Source organism: Eptatretus burgeri, chromosome 12, assembly GCF_056783735.1.
Source record: "Eptatretus burgeri isolate ZD-2024b chromosome 12, Ebu_testis_v1, whole genome shotgun sequence".
Lineage (NCBI taxonomy): Eukaryota > Metazoa > Chordata > Myxini > Myxiniformes > Myxinidae > Eptatretus > Eptatretus burgeri.
In genome coordinates this window covers 52,838,833-52,861,078 of record NC_140972.1, presented here as the reverse complement: position 1 = coordinate 52,861,078, position 22,246 = coordinate 52,838,833, and the positions used below count along the sequence as shown (strand labels likewise).

At 42.2% G+C, this 22,246-nt stretch overlaps 1 protein-coding gene across 2 annotated transcripts in view; it reads left to right on the top strand.

The window, feature by feature from the left end:
* The window catches only part of CHST15 (carbohydrate sulfotransferase 15), a 53,405-nt gene extending 35,619 nt beyond the window's left edge, over nt 1-17,786 (top strand). For both annotated transcript variants that reach the window (XM_085850583.1, XM_085850582.1), the window contains 3 exons: nt 4-160; nt 7,995-8,142; nt 16,713-17,786. In XM_085850583.1, coding sequence (XP_085706709.1) covers nt 4-160; nt 7,995-8,142; nt 16,713-16,897 — 490 coding nt within the window. In that variant the 3' untranslated portion in view covers nt 16,898-17,786. The remainder of the gene's footprint in view (nt 1-3; nt 161-7,994; nt 8,143-16,712) is intronic.
* Nucleotides 17,787-22,246: the final 4,460 nt, after the last annotated feature.

Here is a 22,246-nt window from a genome sequence, read left to right as displayed (position 1 = left end):
CAGGCTTTACTCAGATTACCTTTATTTTGGACAACATAACAAGTCTGTGGAGGATTTTCATAAAAAGACTGAAGAATCCATTAATATGTTTCTCAACTGCACATCCGAATACTCTTTACGTGTTTGCGTCTACGACTTCAAGCTCAGCATTGACATGTCGGTAAGTAAACTATCATATTTTCTTTTTTATTATTGTGAAAACCACCACTCTTGTTACCTATTTAGCACAATTTTCATGATATTCGACCAAAACATTTTCTGACTGATTTTATTTTATTATTATTATATATATATTTTTTAATGTAATCCATTTGAATGCGTTTATGAGGAAGCAATTATACAATAGTGCGACATGATTGAATTGTCACTCCTGGATGATACCATGGTAAGCCCTCGGGAAGTTATTTTCATTGATTATCATTGTGCGATTGGTTTCAGGACATCAGTGAGCAAGTGACAAGTGAAGATCATGCTTTGCTTTAAACTTTGAATGAATGGTTACAAGAACACAACACTTGCTAAAACAAACTCACTTTCACATTGACATTGCTTATCAGGACCATTAATTCAGACATCCTGAATCGCAATGTAAACGAAGACACTGATCATCTTTTGCATCAGTCACGCAATGAATACAGTGCTTCACAATCATGCTTAATGTATACAATCTACCAATACCATCTGGAAAGATGGGCACCCAGGCAAAGGTTCCTGCAATATGGCAATGCTCCATAGCAAATTGTGACATACACACACTAGTTTATGGCTAAACATGGAATTAAAGTTGTCGACCACTGAGTTTATTAAAGGATTTGCGACAAGCAACTTTCACCATTCTCTAAGGGCTGGCAGGAGAGCCTTGAGGCATGCATACTCACCTCTGTCTGTGGACTGGATGTCACTGGGTTTGAATCCCAACCCATCTATAAATTGTCATCCTGGTGTTTCCAGGAAGGATGATACATCAATGTGTGAGCCGTCCCTCGGATGGAAATTAAGCTGGATTCTCGTCTGCCAGCATTAGTTGATAGATATTTTTTAAATCTCATGTTGGCATCCGTGAAGAGGAAGCGAGTTATCGCCAGGGTCCTAGTTAAATTACAGCTCTAACATACACGGGGCACTATATCAGCAGCACCGCCACACCCCTGCAATGAATGACGCTAACCCACAGCCATGTGCTGCATATGAATGACGATGACGATCATTCTCTAAAATGGACGGTGCCCTCAGAAGGTATATTTTGGACAATGCACCAACAATAATCTTCAATGTAAGACGGTGGTTCAATGAAAACTCCAGAAACAGGACGACCAAAGACATTTCTGCAAGTTGAAGGAATTCTAGAATAAAGTTGAAAAGAAGAGGTCTTGTTGGCTGGTAAATATTCGACACTTTCTGTGAATAAAATTAGTCAGCAAACTCTGTGACTGCACCTTATACATTTCTTTGTAATCAATTTGAAAATGTCTTCAGCAATGTTTATTTCATGTTCTTTAAAGTCAAGGTCTTCATTTGTCTCTTACTGCATTCTTCTGATGCCTGAAGCTCCTTTGATACAAGAAAGCATTGCAGATATCTGTTTTTACAAACCACCAGCAGCTCACCCAGGTTGAATAGACTCTTCAAGAATTCCACACTGAGTTACCATTCCGAATTCTAAGCTGAATGCTTACCTCTATTCTTTCATCCTTCTGTCTCCAGCCTGTCTAACTGACTCGCAGTGTCTGTCATCTCTTGTCTCTTCCTTCGGTCAATTGAGAGTGCTGCCTATTGTCACCTGAATGCTTTCTCCCATATCCACTTCCTACTTCTCCTCTTCCAGACTCCATTCACTCCACCCTTTTCCACAATCTTTTTATCCAGAAATCGACTATGTTTGCATATATAAAATACAAGCAAATACAACCCATCGCTTCGCTGGTGGGAATATTAAGGGGGTGAGGGGGGGGAGCAATAAGGAGGGGAAGGAGAGAGGAGGGAGGGTAGGGTGAGGGGAAGGAGGGTAGGATGAAGGGAGGGAGAAGAGGGAGAGAGGAGGGAGGGGAGAGCGAGGTGGGGTGGGGGAATGGAAGGCAGCATGAGGGGAGGGCAAGGGATGGCAGCGTGGGAGGAGGGTCAGTTCAAACAAAAGCACCATCCAGACATAACCACCGTCTGGATACATGCGGAGATAACCACCGTCCGGATACGTACGGAGATAAACACTGTCTGGATATGGGCGGAGATAACCACCGTCTGGATACGTGTGGAGATAACCACCATCTGGATACGTGCGGAGATAACCACCATCCGGATATGTATGGAAATAACCACCGTCTGGATACGTGTGAAGGTAACTCCCATCTGGATACGTACGGAAATAACCACCGTCTGGATACGTGTGAAGATAACTCCCATCTGGATACGTGCGTAGATAACCACCATCCAGATACATGTGGAGATAACTACCATCTGGGCAAAACCACTCCCATCTGGATACGTACGGAAATAACCACCGTCTGGATACGTGTGAAGATAACTCCCATCTGGATACGTGCGTAGATAACCACCATCCAGATACATGTGGAGATAACTACCATCTGGGCAAAACCACTGTCCAAATTCATCAAGGTAAGGCAGTCTGAAGGGAGGGTCCGTTTGGACATAACCACTGTCCGGACGACAGGTATACTAAAGGGGGAGAGGGGTGGAGGAGCGAGGAGGCAGGGAGACTGAGGAGGGGTGGGGGAGCAAGGAAGAAGGGAGGAGTAAGGAGAGGTGGGGGAGTGAGGAGTGGGGGAGTAGAGAGGAGTGTGGGAAGGGAAGGCAGGATGAAGGGAGAGAAAAGAAGTGTAAGGGGAGGGGAGGGGAAGGCAGTGTGAGGGAAGGGAAAGAGAAGGCACCATGAGAGGAGGGCAAGATAAGGCAGTGTGAGGGATGGGTCCAGGTGGATATAACCACAATCTGGGCATAACCACTGCCCAGATACGTCAAGAGAAGGCAGTGTAAAGGCACTGTCACACCTTGACGTTTTAGCCAGCAATGGCACCGTATAAAAATGTATGTAAAACGTTGGCATACGCTGAAATTTTGATGTTTTTTTTTCAAGTTTTGGTCGTATTCATAACGATTTGGTCGTATGCATAACGTATTAGTAACGTACACAGAACGTTTCGTTGTCTTATAGATAACTTATACCAATGAATGATTAGCGTGTTGTCGGCGTTCACAACGTTTGCCCAACGATAGTTTAACTTAGGCATAGCGCGCTGCACGTATCGCCGACGAACTCGTGGCGTAGCCTGTTGAAAACCTACCGCATGCCGATTTAAATCATAACCGCCTGAGAATTGGAAGTGTCAACCACGCAGTCACACCTTGACGATTTAGCCAGTGTATGCCGACCTCTGAAAAATGTGTCTAAAACGCTGGCACACGTCAAATACGGTATGGGTAAGTTGTGTATACATTAAGAGCACGCTGAAAAACGATGAAGTACGCTGTCATATTTCGTGGTACGTCTCGTACGTCGTGAAATTTCAAGCATGCTGAAATTTTACGACGTACTCGCCGTATGGCTCACACGTTCCGCTACGCTGGGAATAAGTTGTAGGCGTGATATGCGATCATTGACACACGTCGACAAAAGTTCCTTGCAAGTTACTCATAAGTCGAAACACGTCGAGGTAATGTTTAGCGTACCCGAAACTTATTTTCTCCGTCAAGGCACATTTTCTTTTTCTCTCCTTGGCTCCGTGAAGGCACGTGACGAAATATCTGAAGTTGTTGTTGCTGTTGTTTTTTAATTTTTTTATTTTTTAGTATATCACGAATTTTAAAATTTATTCGGACATTTGCTTTTAAGTTTCGACGTCGACGTGACAATATCCTCAAACAGAAAATATTCACAGAGGAGGAACAAAAATAAGACATGAGCAAACTGAAGAGGCAATCGGACGTGGCGTAACGGCACGTGACGAAATATCGGAAGTTATTGTTGTTTTTTGTTGTTTTTTTAAACGCTGCCAATACGCCATTATACGGTAGATGTAAATTAGAAACACGTTCAGTAAGTTAAGTGGTCGTCCGGAAGACGTCAATCAAATACGTCTACATACGTCAATATGCGTTGGAGGTACGTTACACATAAGTTCAAAGCACGTTACTCATAGGTTAGAAATAAGTTTTGGGTACGCTAAGCATTACCTCGACGTGTTTCGACTTATGAGTAACTTACAAGTAACGTGTGTCGACGTGTGTCAACGATCGCATAACGTGCCTCGACGTGTGTCAACGATCATGTAACGTGCCTACAACACGTTACTCATAGGTTATAAATAAGTTTTGGGTACGCTAATCATTACCTCAACGTGTTTCGACTTATGAGTAACTTACAAGTAATGTGTGTCTGTGTGTCAACGATCGCATAACGTGCCTACAACTTATGGCCAGCGTAGCGGAACGTGTGAGCCATACGCCGGCATACGTCGTAAAATTTCAAGCATGCTAAAATTTGAGGACAACCGCAAAGTACAACGATGAAAGCCAGCGTACTACGACATATGGCCGTGTTTTTCAGCGTGCTCTTAACGTATACAAAACTTACCCATAGCGTATTCAACGTGTGCCAGCGTTTTCGATAAATTTTTCATAAGTCAGCATACGCTGGCTAAAGCGTCAAGGTGTGACAGCGCCTTAAGAGGAGGGCAAGTGGAACCAGTGTAAGGGGAGGGTCCAGCCAGATATAACCATCGTCCAGACACGTATGGACATAACTGCAGTCTGGATATGTTCATGCCTGGTGTTGGCTTAATGATTAGGGTTGTGGGCTTGGGATGCTAGGATCCTGAGTTCAAATCCTTCTCATTTGTTGAATTAATACCAGGTGGGGTTGACTCTGCCTGTCATCCTTCCGAGGTCAGCAAAATGAAGGCCAGCTTGCTGATTTCCTATGTTGAGTGGTGACCTGTCCAGGATTGTGCTCAATAGCCAAGGAGACTGCTTAGGCAGCACCAACACTCTGCACAGAGTGTGGTCCCATTGGATGGATGGACACTTCAGAGACAGAGTGAGACAGAAAGAGGGGGGGAGGGGGGAGAGAGAGAGAGAGAGAGAGAGAGAGAGAGAGAGAGAGAGAGAGAGAGAGAGAGAGAGAGAGAGAGAGAGAGAGAGAGAGAGAGAGAGAGAGAGAGAGAGAGAGAGAGGTGGGGGAGAGACAGAGGGAGAGGGGGCAGAGATGGGAAGAGGGGAGGGGATGACAGGGGAAGGGAGGAGGGAAAGGCAGCAATTCCAGCAGATGCAAGTCCAGTTTAATGGCACACACATTGAAGAGTCACCCTGCCTGTGAAACACTGGGATGACAGTTTATAGCTGGGTTGGGATTCAAACCAAACTAGACAGCTTCAAGTAAGTGTGCGTACCTCTCGGTGATCCTGCCATGATGTGAACAAAATGTTTCATTTTTTTTCTATTTGTATTTAACTATGCCAAAGTGACTGCAAAACAATTGCGGGCCATCGCAGGTGAGTGGCCTCTGAACATTGTTCAAGTCGATCGTTATACAATATTCAGTGACAGTGTGAATATTGTAGAGCGTTCGCCAAGTGGCTTAAGCACTTCAACGAAATGGGTGATAAGGAACGGTTCACTTGGCATGTGATTAGCAATCATATTTAACATACACCTCCCAGAGATGCCCAGAATATCAAATATGTCCGAATTGGACAAATGAAAACTTTTTTTAGCAGTTGGAACTGCTGCTCAGTTCAATTCTAGAACTCTAATTTTGTAACTCGGCTTAGTTTAAAAGATTCTCGAGGTTATTGCATGTGCGGAAATGAAATAAGGCCACAAGCGCTGGCATCTCCGGGCATTTATAAGCATTGAAATGTATCCAACGATTTGTAGCTATGATGAACTAGGCTCCTCACTCATATTCAATAATATGAGTGAGTAGAGTGAAAAAAACTTTATCGTAAAGAAATCGTTGTGGCCTGTTCCAAGTCAAGGCCTGGCTGAACAGGCCAAAAAACATGGCAGCTTCAGACCCCAGCAAGGTAACCCAGGAGACACCTTAAAATCCCAGAGAGTGAGGTGGCTGAGGATGTGCCTGATAAAGGATAATTAAATAAGGCCGTTAATTATCTTCAAAAGGGATGTTTTAATTGACACAAATACCCAATTTTCACTCATGCACTTTCTTGGACTTCCCTTTGTATGCATGCAAAGTTTCAGGCTGCTCGGTTTCATGGTTTTGAAGTTATGGAGGAGACACACACACTGACACACACACACACACTGACACACACACACTTACACACACACACTGACACACACACACTCTTACACACACACACTGACACACACACACTGACACACACACTGACACACTGACACACTGACACACACACACACAGACACACACACACACAGACACACACACAGACACATACACACACACACACACACACACTGACATTTATTAGTAGAGATGTATATGGTTGCTAAAGGGGAAAGGAAAGAAAAGAGAAGTGAGTCAAAAAAAAGAGGAAGCACTACAAAGAATGAGGAGAGACAACGCAATTGGTAATTTAATACAATAGAATCGATAAACACAGCAATTTTTGCTTTGCGTTTTCTGCCTGAATAAATGAAAAACATATTACAGGAATCCAACATATGTTTTTCATTTGGACTTTCCTTGCTTTCAATAACTTTGAGGAAAGCAGAATCATGTCCATGCTGAGATACCCCTGGAATTGGAAGTTCGAATAAATAGTACTTGTATCATAGTGAAAAACATTAAAACGGAGGTTGGTTACAAACATTCCTACCAACAATGTGTTACCTTGGGCAAGGAACAATCTTCATACTCGCCTTCCCATAAACTTAAGTCATTTTCGAATCAGTGATGCAACCTTTTTGTTGTTCTAGTGGCAGCAACCTATGTTTCGATGAAAGGTTTTCATTGCCAAGTTTGAGTTTGATGTTTGGTGGAGTACAATTCAACTGTCATCCTGTGGATTTGCAGGCACAGCATTGTACCATAGAGTGTTCCGGCCATTCGATAGACATGTTAAGCTGGCTTTCTTTTTGATGACACTTACCTATGGACGTAAAAAGAAATTTCCACAATGCATTTTGCAAAAAATAGGCTATTGTGTGCCCAATTAATACTCTGTGGCCCAATCCAACATTTCTATCCTGGTCAATGTCTGCTTTGGCAGCAACCTGTAATCAAGTAGCAACTTATCCACAGTTAGAACGAGAGAGTTCATAGAACATGATACCCCCTGCAGTGTTTAAGTCTATACTTCAGTTTTAATAAAATAATGATGTTAAAGATCATTTTAAAAATTCTGGAAGTTTAGCACCATTGAAGCAGTCTTGTACACCACCCTTATACACCATCCTATTTAACATGTCTGAGTACGGCAAAACTGGAGGTTCTTGCAAGTGCAAAGAAGGCGATTTGTGCTCTACAGTGTTCAAGTATATAATTCAATTGAAATAAAATAAAGATTGTAAAAGTCATATATATAAATTTATTCCAGAATTTACCACCATTTTACCTCCACAGCATCGATTACACCACCCTATCGAACACATTGCATTAGTTATGTGTGCCTGTTGTTTGTGTCCTTTATGACGTCCTTAAAAACAGTCAGTTTCCTGTTTGGAATGATTTGTTTGACAGTCAGGCAGGCAGACAGAGTAAAAAAATATTACCTCACTCTGTGTGCAAGTGCGATCAGGACGGATTCAGAGTCAGAGTACTGTTAAACGGCAGGTTTGTTTTCCGATTCATGTCCAAAATATCACATTCAATTTAAAGAAGTCGTTCCTCGATCGTAAACTGACGTTTGTTTACAGACAGACGGATGGACATGAACCATTTGCTTAACCCTGCTTTTTGCTTCGTGTGCATGGGGTAACATCCTTGACTCATCTTCATGGAAGCACTAGACCCCAGCTTTGAAGAATGTGATGCATATGTTTCTCATTATTTTTAGGTACGGCTACGGATTGGATTGTACGTTGTATTCCTGTTGGACTGGCTCAGTACATTCCCTCAAGACCAGCTTCTTGTACTTTGCCTTGAAGACTTCAGCAAAAACCCTGTGGTCTTCATCAGAAAAATCATCAACTTCCTGCAGCTTGGTAAATCAACATTTTACTTATAAGGAAGTTGTTTATTTATTATGCCAAACCTTACATCAACTGATGATGTGTGCATTATTGTAAGATTTGGAGACATTTTCCAGTCGAAACAGCTTCCTTCAAAATGCAACTATAAACTGTGGCCTGTAAAACCTGCAAAGGCCAAGAAATATACATTTTTATATTGTTGGGATTGAGCTGGAATGCAAGTGTTAATCTGTATTCGTTTGTTTTCTTGACGTTCTCCAAGCTTTTATAGAATTTTTATGGTTGCATTTTTGAGATCTGGCCAGGGTATCGGCATTTTTATGGTTGCATTTTTGAGATCTGGCCAGGGTATCAGCATTTTTATGGTTGCATTTTGAAGGAAGCCTTAGGAAGCTGGGATTGCATATTCAAATGGAATATTAATGAGATAATTTGTAAATTTTCCACTAATGTCCTTACAATTCACGTAAAAGTAAATTAATGTCTCCTAATGTTCTTTTCCTTCATCTGATACATGTGCAGGCTCCTCATTGAAGCTCAGATCACTGTAATTTGCGTTGATCAACAACTCAAAGTGGAGCTTGTACATTAATTACATGCACGAAAAAGACACCAATAAACATCATGATACTTTAATATGAATAAAAGGACATTTGTAGAAAAAGGAAAATACATCACATAGTGCAGGGGATTTCAACCTGCATTCGGAGCTTCTTCAGCCATGGTTTTGAATGAGAATGACTCATCTTCATGGACAGGCCAACCTGAATTTAAAAAAAAAGACATTTTCAAACTGGAGAGTTCATAGAACACAATACCTCGCACAGTGTTCCGGTATATACTTCAATTTTAATAAAAAATAATGATTTTAAAGAATCTAAGTTTAGCTCTACGTAAGCAGTCGAATACATCACCTATATCTATACTAATAAAAGGCAGTGTGTGTGTGTGTGTGTGTGTGTGTGTGTGTGTGTGTGTGTGTGTGTGTGTGTGTGTGTGTGTGTGTGTGTGTGTGTGTGTGTGTGTGTGTGTGTGTGTGTGTGTGTGTGTGTGTGTGTGTGTGTGTGTGTGTGTGTGTGTGTGTGTGTGTGTGTGGGTCGTTGATTGTTATATCTTCATATTGGGTTTCACAATGTGAAATGGAATTCTACCAGGGTAGGCTCAAAGTATCCACCTTCATTTCAGTAAGGGGTCATGATTCATGGACCAAGCTGTGAAGTTTCTGTTCTCAGAGTTTTGTGCCGAGGGCTCTCTTCAGGATCGTCGCTGAGCCCCGGCAGCTTCCAACTGTCATTCGTTTGTAATAATATTCCCAGGGATGGTTTTCAGCTCACCTGTAAAGTACTTCTGGGGAGCTTATGGGATGGCACGTCGTCCGTCCATCTGTCCGTCCACAAATACTTGCAACTTCTTCTCAGAAACTACACATATGTTTTCAATGAAATTTGACCACAACCTTCATCACCCATGATGGCATAAAAAGACAAAAACAGGGTCTGAAGGGGTCTACAGAGGGAGTTTACGGGGGGGGGGAGTGGGTTGCCTCCCCAAAGAGGTACTTGCTTTCTTCTTAAATGATACACACAATTCCGATGAAACTTCATGACAACCTTCATCATATATGATGTTCCAAAGATTGTTCATGGCATTAAAAAAATCTGCTCGAAGGGTATTTAAGGGGGGTTGTCCCCCAAAATATGTATTTGCTTTCTTCTCCAAAACTATACATCCGATGAATCTTGACCACCATCTTCACCATTCATGATGTACGAAAGTTTGTTCATGACATTAAAAATATTTGGCGTCTAGGAGGGTCGATGGAAAGAGGGGGATTTCCCCCCAAAATATGCATTTGCTTTCTTCTCAGAAACTACAAACAATTCCAATGAAACTTGACCACCATCTTCACCACCCATGAGGTACTAAAGTTTATTCATGACATAAAAAAAAAATCCATAGGTCGAAGGGGTTCTAAATGGGGGAGGGGGGCGTTGTCCCCCCAAATATATATTTGCTTTCTTTTCTGAAACCACACACACAATTTCGATGAAGCTTAACCACAACCTTTATCACCCGTCGTGTACCAAAGTTTGTTCATGGCATTAAAAAGAGTCCATAGGTATTTACTTTCTTCTCCATTATATAGTTTGTGGGTCATCCGTGCCTACCAGTGGTTGCCTGGTTATCTTATCCAGCCTCTAACAGGTGAGCATCCAGAGGTATTGCCGCTCTGTTTAATATCTCTGTGAGGTTCTTTGTAATAATTCCTGAAGGTCCAGCTATCACTGGGACAACTTTGGCATTCTTCAGCTTCCACGATCTTCTCACTTCATTCTTGAGGTCTTGGTGTTTGGTCATTTTCTTGATTTCTGCATCGTTTAATCCAAAATCACTGCTCTTAACACCTCAATAAGCAATGCCTTCCTTCTCTTTTTTTTTTTTGTCCCGAAGTATGATATCTGGTCGCAACGCTTTGTTTTCAATGTTCATGCTCGATGGAAGCATTAGTTTGTATGTGAGCGGTAGGTACTTCCATGTTTTCAGTGATTACTTTTGGTTCATGTTCTCACAAATTTTCTGGAAATGGGACATCAAAGTTTTTGCAGATGTGGCAGCAGATTATATTATAAACTCTGTTTTATTGTGGTGTGTACAGCTGTTCTGACATGAGTTTGTTTTTGTGTATGTGTGTGTGTTCAGTCATGAAGCATAACATATCATTCTCTTGACTAACCCCACCTCCACCCCTCACCTTTCTCTCTTCTTCTTTTTCATACTCTCTCTCTCTCTCCCCCCCCCTCCTCACATCTCTCCGTCCCACCATATAGCAATGTTTGGTGAGGCTTAGCTCTCCCCACATCCCCCCTTCCTCGCTCTTTCCCCCTTCCTAGCTTCCCCTCCCTCTCTCAGCCCCCTACTTTATACCCTCCTGTCAGCGGAGCGACGGATTGTATTTGCATATATATATATATATATATATATATATATATATATATATATATATATATATATATATATATATATATATATATATATATATATATATATATATATATATACGAGCCTGGTGTTGGCGTAGTGGTTAGGGCAGCAGCTTGAGATCCAAAAGGTCCTGAGTTCAAGCCCCGTTGGGCCACTGAATTAATACACCAGGGGGTTGACTCAGCCTGTCATCCTTCCGAGGTCGGCGAAATGAGTACCAGTTTACTGGGCCGGTTTATACCCCGGTTAAAATAGGTGTACCATATCCCTGTGTTGTAAGAGACGACCAGGGTTGCGTCAGGAAGGGTATCCGGCGTAAAACATGTGCCAAATCACGATGCGGATCATACGGATGATCCGCTGTGGCGACCCCGAACGGGAGCAGCCGAAAGAAGAAGAAGAAGAAGAAGAAGAAGAAGAAGATATATACAGTAGACTAGGTGTAAGTCAGCAGCGTGTAACTCGTCACTTCGCCTAAGTCGGCAGCGTCAAAAAGTCCCGAATTTATCTCATGTTAAATCCCTTTGAATAAAGGGTCATCCATCTGTAAGTCGTCATCTCTAAGTCGTCACTTCGTCTAAGTCGTCAGATGTTGTCCATTCCCACGTAATGGAAACTCAAGTAAATTACCACTCCTAACTCGTCATACGGAACTGCTGCCTCGTGAGAAGCCCGGTTTCATGGAATCGTGATGCTCGCTCATTGGTTTACACCGCCAGTGATAGGCTATTTATAACTGCGTACACACGTTGATCGCACTGCAGGCAGGACAATGGCGACTAAGCGTAAGGTTCCAACTAAAACCTACCAAGAAAAATACGACATTATCCAGTTTTGTGAGGCAAATCCACTGATGAAGAAAACAGACATAGCTGAGAAGTTGGACATCAAACGACAGACATTGAATGATATCTTGAAGAATAAGGGCAAGATATTTGGACAAGTGGAGAAGATCGTGAGGCCGGGGGAAGTGTGAAATGTGTGAAATGTGTGTCCTTTGAAGATGTCGATGATGTGCTCATCATCTGGTTTCGGCAAATGTTGGCTCAGCCAAATATTCCGTTTCGGCCGATTCGGCCAAATATTCGGCCGATACTGTCTTTCGGTGGAGGATTGCCCAGACAACATCATGGAATACAATGACCGGTTTGAATCCTTTCTCATGCACCAGATGCCCAAGAGTTTGAGGCAGTCAAACATAACGGATTACTTCGTGAAGAAGTAAAGGATCGATCGAGCTTAGTGTTGAAGTCCGATCATGGTTTTATATTGGCTTGTTTTGTACATTACCGCACTCACTTACACATAGGCATTGAGTGGTAATCATCACCACGATGACTGTGTGTCATGTAATTTGTCACCATACCATCACCGATGGTATACGAGTTGTCTTACAGAGTTGTTCATTATCTTTACTTTTTATAAACTGATTCATGAATTCCATCTTTGCTAGATCACTTTCCAACTCACCAATGAACCCCCACCTATGCCCCGAGGATTGTGTTTTCCTTTTGGCACAATAGCCGGCTCTCACACATATGTGTCCAGGCCACGCGCGACTTCATCCTTCACCCCACAGTCATCATGAATGTTCGCATACGCGTAAGTCGTCACATTTCTAAGTCGTCACTTTTTTCTCGGTCCCGATGGTGACGACTTACGCCTAGTCTACTGTATATATATATATATATATATATATATATATATATATATATATATATATATATATATATATATATATATATATATATATATATATATATATATATATATATATATATATATATATATATATATATATATATATATATATACAGTAGACGAGGCGTAAGTCGTTAGCTTAAGGCGTAAGAGATAGGGGAGTTAGCAGAGAGAATATGTTATGCTTTGTGAACAACACACACACACACACACACACACACACACACACACACACACACACACACACACATTAGTGCTTGGCCGATGTCGGCAATTTTTGAGGAATCAGCAGATTGGAGTCAGTGTGATTACCGACTGCAGTACATACTGCATACAACCCTAAAACCTTGAGTAGCTTTCACCAAAAAACAACGTTGCATTCACAGAGACGTTTCAGGGATATGTGCACAAACATTAATCTTTATAAACAGCTGCGTGTGATGGGTGTAATTCATCTTAGTTTAAGAGATTCTTGAGGTTATGGCATGTGCGGAAATGAAATAAAGCCATGAAGACTGGCGTCTCCAGGCGTTCATAAGCATTGCACTGTACCTCGTGATTCATAACTCTGATGAACAGGCATTCGATAGTATGAGTGAGGAAAGTGAAAAAGAAACTTTATCATTTAGAAATTGTCATGGCCTGTTCCAAGTCAAGGCATGGTAGAGCAGGCCATAAAACATGGTGGCTTCAGACCACAGCGAAGTAACCCAGGTAACACCTTAAGACCTCATATAGAGCGAGGTGGCCGAGGTTCGCCTGTTAAAGGATATAATTAAATAAGGCCATTAATTAGCTTCAAAAGGGATGTTTTAATTAACCCAAACACCCAATTTTCACTCTTGCCCTTCCTTGGAGTTCCCTTAGTATACATGCAAAGTTTCAAACTGCTAGGTTTCATAGTTTTGGAGTTATGGAAGAGACACACACACACACACACACACACACACACACACACACACACACACACACACACATAATAGTACGATACATTTATATATATATATATATATATATATATATATATATATACATATATATATATATATATATATATATATATATATATATATATATATATATATATATATATATATATATATATATATAAAGATCCACCCACATCTCTCACCTGTGAATGGAGGGAATAGCCAATCAGCTCTCACCTAATCAACTAAACCCAGGTGTCTCAGATTATATAAATAATTAACTCCTCCCACACTCCTCAAGCCGAAGAAGCTGCATAAAGTAACCCAACAAGACTTACACAATGTCAGTGCTACGCTGTTTCGAACCCTTCCCAGAGTTCCTCAACAACTGTAAAGACGTTCACACATAGTACACACATGAGAATCCCAATGTTATACACCCCCTCAGCTACCGGACAGGTTTCATCACTTGTTGGTGAATCATCAGCAATAGCGAAGACAGCAATTCATACCAAAGAGGCTCCCAAGCGTGTACCACGTGCAAACGTCAAATGCAGTCAATGTAGAAATAAAGAAAGACTCACCCACATCTCTCACCTGTGAATGGAGGGAATAGCCAATCAGCTCTCACCTAATAAACCAACTGCTTTTGACGTTTGCACGTGGAACACGCTTGGGAGCCTCATTGGTATGAATTGCTGTCTTCGCTATTGCTGATGATTCGCCAACAAGTGAGGAAACCGGTCTGGTAGCTGAGGGGGTGTGTAACATTGGGAATCTCATGTGTGTACTATGTGTGAACGTCTTTGCAGTTGTTGAGGAACTCTGGGAAGGGTTCAAAACAGCGTAGCATTACCTTGTGTCTTCTTGGGTTACTTTATGCAGCGTCTTCATCTTGAGGAGTGTGGGAGGAGTCATATATATATTGTTGCGGATTTCGCGCCCGCCGGCGTGCTGACGGCCACGTAACTCGAATCGCGGCACGTCGCCCACCGGATGGACAATCCAGTCGTGACCCTCTCGGACTAACGCCGGGAACCAGTCACGGGTGGACCTTTCGGTCTCACCGCGATCGAGCCAATCAGCCCCCGCGTGGGATAGGGTTGCTCGCCAAATTCGACCTACCTAAGTACCCACGCGGAGGGTAGACCGGGCGATCGCACCTCGCCGCAGGTCGACTTCGGACACGGGCCACTTAAGCGACCCGTTCCGTACTATCAGAATAACCGAGCGGTGTTATCGTCGACCTCGACGGTTCGATTAATTATCGGGCGTATTCAGCCCACTACCAACCCTTTACGTGAAGCAAGATGAAGCAAGGGAGAAATGACGAAGCGAAGTGGGAGAACAGTTCAACACAAAGCACATTTATTCGCGATGAACGGAAAGCGCACATATACAATTCCACCAAAAGCACACAGAAAAAAGAAAACACAATTCAATTTACACAAAAAGCAAATATAAAAGCGAAAACACAATGCAGAGCTAATACCGACTACCGAGCACACGGCAACACTTATACAATTCTACTTCACAGACGGCGCCGACAACACATACCCAAAACCAAGGAAAAGAATACCCTCAAGGATGAGGCGGGCCTGAGGCCGAGACCGGGTCGCGCCTACCCGTCTGGTGATGAGACGCGGAGCGGCGATGGCGCCTCAACTCCGCGGGCCTCGCGGACAGTGTCTGGTAGGGGGTGGGAAAGGGGCCCCCTTGGTCGCACTATCTCAGCGCGGGGGGAAACAGGAGGGGGTTGCTGATGCTCGGGGTATAGAGGATCTTTATTATCCCGCGACGAGCGTCTCCACCTCGGCCAGGTCGCGCTGTCGGCCTCCCTCGGGTGCAGCTTCCTGCACAACGCGAGCACCCCCTCGTCTGGTGTCGCCGCCTTTCCACAGCTCCGTCCCCTCCGTTCCGACTCCAACGCACACGACGAGCAGCTCCACCGCCCGCGAAGTCTTGACTCTCTGTTTCCGACTCTCCTACTCTCCGCCTCTGGACTCTCCTGACTGACGAACACGGTCCTTTTATCAGCCCCGTAGCCTCGCCCTCTCATCTTTGACCCCCTCCCTTCGACCTTTCACCTCGCTCCCCATTGGCCCGAGAAAAAGTGGGCGTGAAGGCTTTTTGATCCATAAATTTGCATATATCGATCGCCCTGGGGGCGGGGCCAATTCACCCCTCGCTCACCGATTGGACGGCAAAAAGTGGGCGTGTGTCGTTTTTGATCCGTTTTTGAAGCACAAAATCCGTGATTTTGTACACGCTGTTCGACGCGCGCCCTGCACGAGTCCAACACCGGTACCCACAGCGGGGCAAGAACGGTGGCGATGCTACGGTTGCGAGGTGTGACGGGAAGGTCGTGGCGGTTGTGGTGAAGCGGCGTTGTGGTTGGTGGTTGATGTTGTGATTGTGGTGGTAATCATGGCGGTTGGTCCAAAATAAAGATAGTAAAAGAAAAACGGCTATCCTGAAGAGTCGCAGCACGCATAAATGACATGTATTCCCACTAGACAACGGGTTTGGGCCTAACTACACATGTACTTACCGAGATACCTCACCTAAGGGACCTGAATGGTGGTTTGCGAATTTGGTAACCACAACAATATATATATATATATATATATATATATATATATATATATATATATATATATATATATATATATATAAATATATATAATGTTCATCACCTTCCATTTCTGAATGAAAAATGCTCAATTAAATTTTTCAGGCATTAAATTAGAAAAAACAACTTTGTTCAGAATATCCTGGAAAATGAAAAAAAACAAACAAAAAAAAAACCTTTATATCGATCCCTATATATCATCATTTTGTATTAAGCTTTGATGGAAAAATATTTTCTGAGCATTTAAACATTTTAATGACTTTAATGCTAACCCTGAGTGCAATAACATATTCCCAAAAAAAGAAGCAAAGATGACTTTTCACATGCTTTCTTTGCAGGACCAGTGGATGAAATGACAGAATATGCCATGGTCTCTGCTCGTCCCGCAAACTCGAGAAAACCTCATGCCAAGACCTTGGGAGACATGTTACCAGAAACGTTTAAAATGCTCACTGAATTTTACACTCCATTTAACCAAAAACTCGCACAACTTTTCAATCATGACTCTTTTAACTGGTTGTAAAAGCGAATCGTTCCAGAAGCAGATTAAAGCTATAAAAGGAGAATAACTCCGGAGGAAAGATGATGAATCTTCATTGTGCGTCACATTGGTTTTGCCTTTCACAATCGAAACAATAAAGATAGTTGTTTGAAAGAATCTTTGGAAAGGTGTTGGGGGTAACATTGATGATATGTTTTTATTTCCACAAGTTTTCTAAGCAAAGTAACACTGTCGTGGGTTGAAACTACAAATACGCTCAGTCTTGAAAATGCCACACTCTCGGTTGGCGTTGTGATACTGTTCGAGCACACGAGTTTTTGGATTTTCTACGAGTTCAGGAATTTCATCACAAAGTGATGGCACTGAGGGATGCCTGACGGCATTTTGCCATGCCATATATGCAGACACGGGTACTGCTTTGAACACCCGAGTCTAATGTTCAGCTCACCTGCATCAGGTGTTGTTTGCTGCTGGAGGTTCAAGAGAAATATAATACTATTTTGATGCATTATTTGGTGTGTGTTTGTGTGTGTTTCACATTCATTGGGGGATGCTTTTCCTCCATTAATGTTAAAAAATGACTGACCGTTGTGTTTCAAGTTACAATGAGCTATTAGCTGTACTGCTATTATTTGATTGGCTTTTATCTATTGCTGTATTTTAATATTGTTAATCAATGTTTTAGTGATAATTAACTGTATTCGGCTTGTTCAGAGTTACAAGCACAACTGTTATCGGTCATTAATTGACTTGCATGTTCATTTTTCTAGAATAATTTCTCAGTCGTGCAAATGGAGAATTTAAGCTGTAATACTGGAAAAATCTCACAACAGCACTGCATCTCTTCTTTTACTTTCACAGAAGTTTCATTGCAATGTCTTAAGAGTCGATAATAAAGACATTGAAAAGATCTGAGAATTATTACATGCACATATACATATACATGCTTGTGCCACTAAGGCTGGTAGAATAGCCAAGAGGTATGCACTCTCTGTTCTGATCTATCTCGCAATGGTTTGAATCCCGGCCAGCTATAAACTGTCATCCTGGTGTTGCACAGGCAGGGTGATACATCAATGTATTCACCGTCCACCGGAGGGACGATAAGCTAGAGGACCAGTGTGCTAGCAGTGATAATTATTGACTAATCAAGGATGTTTGGGATTTTTTGGTTCAGTTTCTTCCAAAAGCACCAAATTTAGCCCATATGTTGCCCATACTATAATTTTTCGATTTTAGACGGGTGCCCCCCGGGGCCGCCATATTGGCGAAATCCAATTATGGCCGCCATCCGGGTTAGAGGTCAATCGTAGTTAAAAAAAATCAAAAGGACTAGAATCATGAATAATGCCACTTTTTAGGGGTTTTCGGGGTCAGGGAATCTGATTCTGATCTCATTTTGATGATTTCAGGTCATGGTCACCCTATTTTGGGTTCAAAGGTCAAAGATCAAAAGTGGTACTACTAAAAATTCAACAAAAATTATTCAGGAACAATTTTTATTAAAATACTTCGGGAATAACATCTGCTGACAAAATGCCGCTAAGTACGCTCAGGACATATCCGTGGAACTCGTCCAGTGAGAATTTGCCCTGAGCTTAACTATCTATATTATCCACATCGTGGGTGATGAAGACCTTGAGACGGCTGTTGGTGGGTACCACCAGCTTGTGATTCTATTAAGGTCTGAAGAGAGAGAAGAGCCTGCTGCTTGCTTATCGAAAGAATGAGGGATGTTATGGCAAAGGGTGGAGTCATCAGCAAAACATTGCAAAGGAATGGTTATGTCATCAAGCATTCAAGCAACAGGCGGTTGACCAATTGACATCACGACGATGTTTTTTCCAAATATTTGTAATACGAGCTGATCAGACTGTGCATATAGTTACTCTGATGAGCCAAGCTTATACAGGAGCCCCCAACTCATAGGATTAGTTGAGAACAGATAAAAATGGAATGAGTGAGTTCACTCGGTTGTTACAAAGCAGTTCGGCTCCAACTGTTCAGTTCGTATATTAAATATGCCTGGTGTTGGCTTAATGGTGAGGGTGGTGGGTTTGGGATCCGAGGATCCTGAGTTCAAATCCCACTAAGCTGTTGAATTAATACCAGGTGGGGTTAACTCTGCCTGTCATCCTTCTGAGGTCGGCAAAATGAGTGCCAGATTGCTGGTATCCTGTGTCGGGGTGGTGACCCGTCTAGGATTGTGTCCAATAGCCAAGGAGACTGCTTAGGCAATACCAACGCTCTGCACAGAGTATGGTCCCAATGGATGGATGGATATACCCTGCCCCTGCCCCACCAAGCCTACTCATTTCCAAATTTCCAGTTTTTCCTTTCTGACAGTTAGTTTCTGCATCCATATTATGCACCCCTGCATTCTCCCCAACACTGCTCATCCTCACCTGCATCCCCACCCACATCCATTGGTGTCTGTCTCCCCCTTCTTGGCATTTACCCCTTTCCTTTCTGCTGTTTCTTTTGTTATGTTGCATCCTGATCCATTCCATGTTCTAGCACCTCCACGAGCCTCGACTCTTGTGCACAAAAAATTGCTTCAATAGAAATTTGTGATGGAAACACTTAATTAGACTCATGATTTGTATGGAAAAAGATCTCATTCGGATACCAGAATGACTCTGTCTATTAATCATCCTCGAGTCCAAACTGGGTTTGGAAGAACAGCATAATCTGAGGGTTCTCAGGAATCCAAATGGAAATTAAAAAAAATGTGATTCATTTTCATTTCCTAACTTGTCAACCATTTAGACTGAACCTGTCATCCTGAGATGTGAATGTAATGGCAAAATGCTTTTTATGGATTTTGACATTTAATGCTGTTTGCCAGGCAAGTCACGTACGTGTCAATTAAATCCCCAAGGTAAAACATTTGAAGAACCTTTTTCATAGCCAATCCCAGCTTCCTGCTAATTTTCTCTGCAGTCTTTCAACTCTGCTCATACAAATCCGTATGACGCTGCCCATGCTGATCCAACGAAAGAATTAACTTTGATTTGTGTGATCGAAACGACTTTGTCCCGACAGAATGTTCAGTTCTTCAATCATGACACCTGAGATCCAGTAATACAATGAGTATGAAAGACATTATTGAAAAGGCAAAAATCGACCAGTTTGGTGCAATAAAATGCTCTTACCCTTGACAACTTGTAGAAAGTGAACAGGTAATAATGTATACAACAATTGGCTCGATGGCATTGTAGTTCATTTTCGGACATCATTTTCCTTTTCAGAGTAATCCAGAAAAATAAGTGAATCACTTTGTTCGAAATTACACGCTTTGTATTTGAGTCATGACCCTAAGTGGACGGACCTTTTGATCCCGTGCACGACAAATGTGAGTTCAACTGGACGAGCAAAACTCGATAATGACCAACAAATAAAGGATGTTTTGTCGCAAGTCTCATGAAAGTCCCACCGTGATTATTTCAATTTAATAATGTTAAAGGAGATGGACCGAAGACCATCTATGGTGTAATCGTAATAATGTCCCCTACGGAAGACTAATCATATTATTACTCTTGGATTAATTTAAAAATCATAATCGTGTTCAATATCCCCGCAACACGTATACTCGACAGAAATGGCAAGAATATACTTTGTCAATAAAACCAGAAGCAAACAAAATGAGACCATTAGATTTGTCATTGCTATGACGAAGCATTTGTCCTGCTCTGAAATGCAGTGCCTCAAAATTTGATCACGTCACTCATCAAAAACTCAATGAAGGAGGGAGGGAGTCAAGGAAGCGATCACGCTACCAACTGAGTCGTCCGATCAATCAATCCATTGCTAAAATCGAGCTTTTCATGAATAAACAAAATCTTAAAATTCTTTATCAATCTCCCTTTGGTTGTTGTGATGTTGCTGCCAAATCGTGAAGGTGGAGGCCAGAGTGAAGTTTTGTTGGACTGTTTTGCTAATAATCATTTTCTTCGTTTAGTTTGGGTAAGGGGAGCCAGTGAAGGACCATCTCTTTATTATGTAATCACTTAAATGGCACAATTATGACCACACCCAACAACCGTTTACCAGGTAGCCAAGAACGCCGGACCCAATCTGGCTAACTGCAAGGATGTCGAGTCAGAGTCAGTCCGGCATCGTTGGCTACCTCCCTCCAGATATAATATCCTTCCAAACCTCTTTCCCATTTCTCCTTTACTTTTTCAAAATCACCTGTCCTATTTTGTCCCCTGCCCCTCCTACAAGGTTGGAGATGGGGACATTAAATTGAGTTCCGTCTGACCAACCGATCATCTGTCCATGTACTTTTCTGTACGGATTAAAAAAATCAAAACAGTTGAATGTTTAGCTTTCATATTGCAGATATCTGTTCCTCATGACATTAACTCAACCCAATTAGATCATGGCTGGAATTGGCTCAATTATGTTGCCAAGGCAACCATCTCAGTAACTTGGCTTGTGTACACGATATTTCAAAAACCGTTGAACATTCAGCTTTCATATTACACAGATGTATTCCACAATTCACCCAAAAGGTTGGGTACTTAGAGTTTCAGCTCCTCGTCTCTTTTATCTTCCCCGTTATCTTTCTTTCCCTCAATTTCTATTTTCCCAATTAACCCTCTCCCGTCCTCCCTATGCATACAAAATACCGTACATCATTTAATTCTAAGGTATGGATAAATTCCCAATATTTTATTGAACCTTTGCAAGAAGGCATTGTGGTCATGTTAGGGTTAGGATTTAGGGCCAACTCTAAAAAAAAACCACACAAGAATGTGAAAATTTTCCACCCACCTCCCTCTTCCACTGATCCTCTCAGCTTTGAGATATCTCGAGTCAGAAAAGACTCGGTTTTAAGCACAATAGGTTTTTTGTTTGCTTTATTGTGGTGTAATGCTCTGAAAAAAGGGCAAATCATCATAAAACCTGAGATTTGACTCAAGTAAGTGAGCACAAGGCATTTTATTGTGTCTCAGGTCCTCATTCTAATCTTGCTTTACATGCCGAATACTTTGTTGCCAAAGCACAATGAAGCGCGAGGCCTGTACACACTATGAAACTTTTCTGCAACTTCTGGGAAGCTGTTCGCTGAGCAATATTAAAAATCCATAAGTTGAGCAACTTTCAGTTGTGTCACATGATATCGCCCAGTGGGATAGTTGGCGGGGGAAAAGTAAGTCAGAAAAATTGCAAGAAAAATAGCATAAAATACAGCACCGGTGCTCTACATTTTGCAATGTACCTGAAAGTTCACAAATTTTTCAGCTACTCCTCGTACACAATTGAAACTTTGTTGCACGACAAAAAAAAACACTTGCAGGAAGGTTGCATGATACACACAGGTGTTTGTGGGATTCCAAAAGGACATGGATATTGGACACAGCA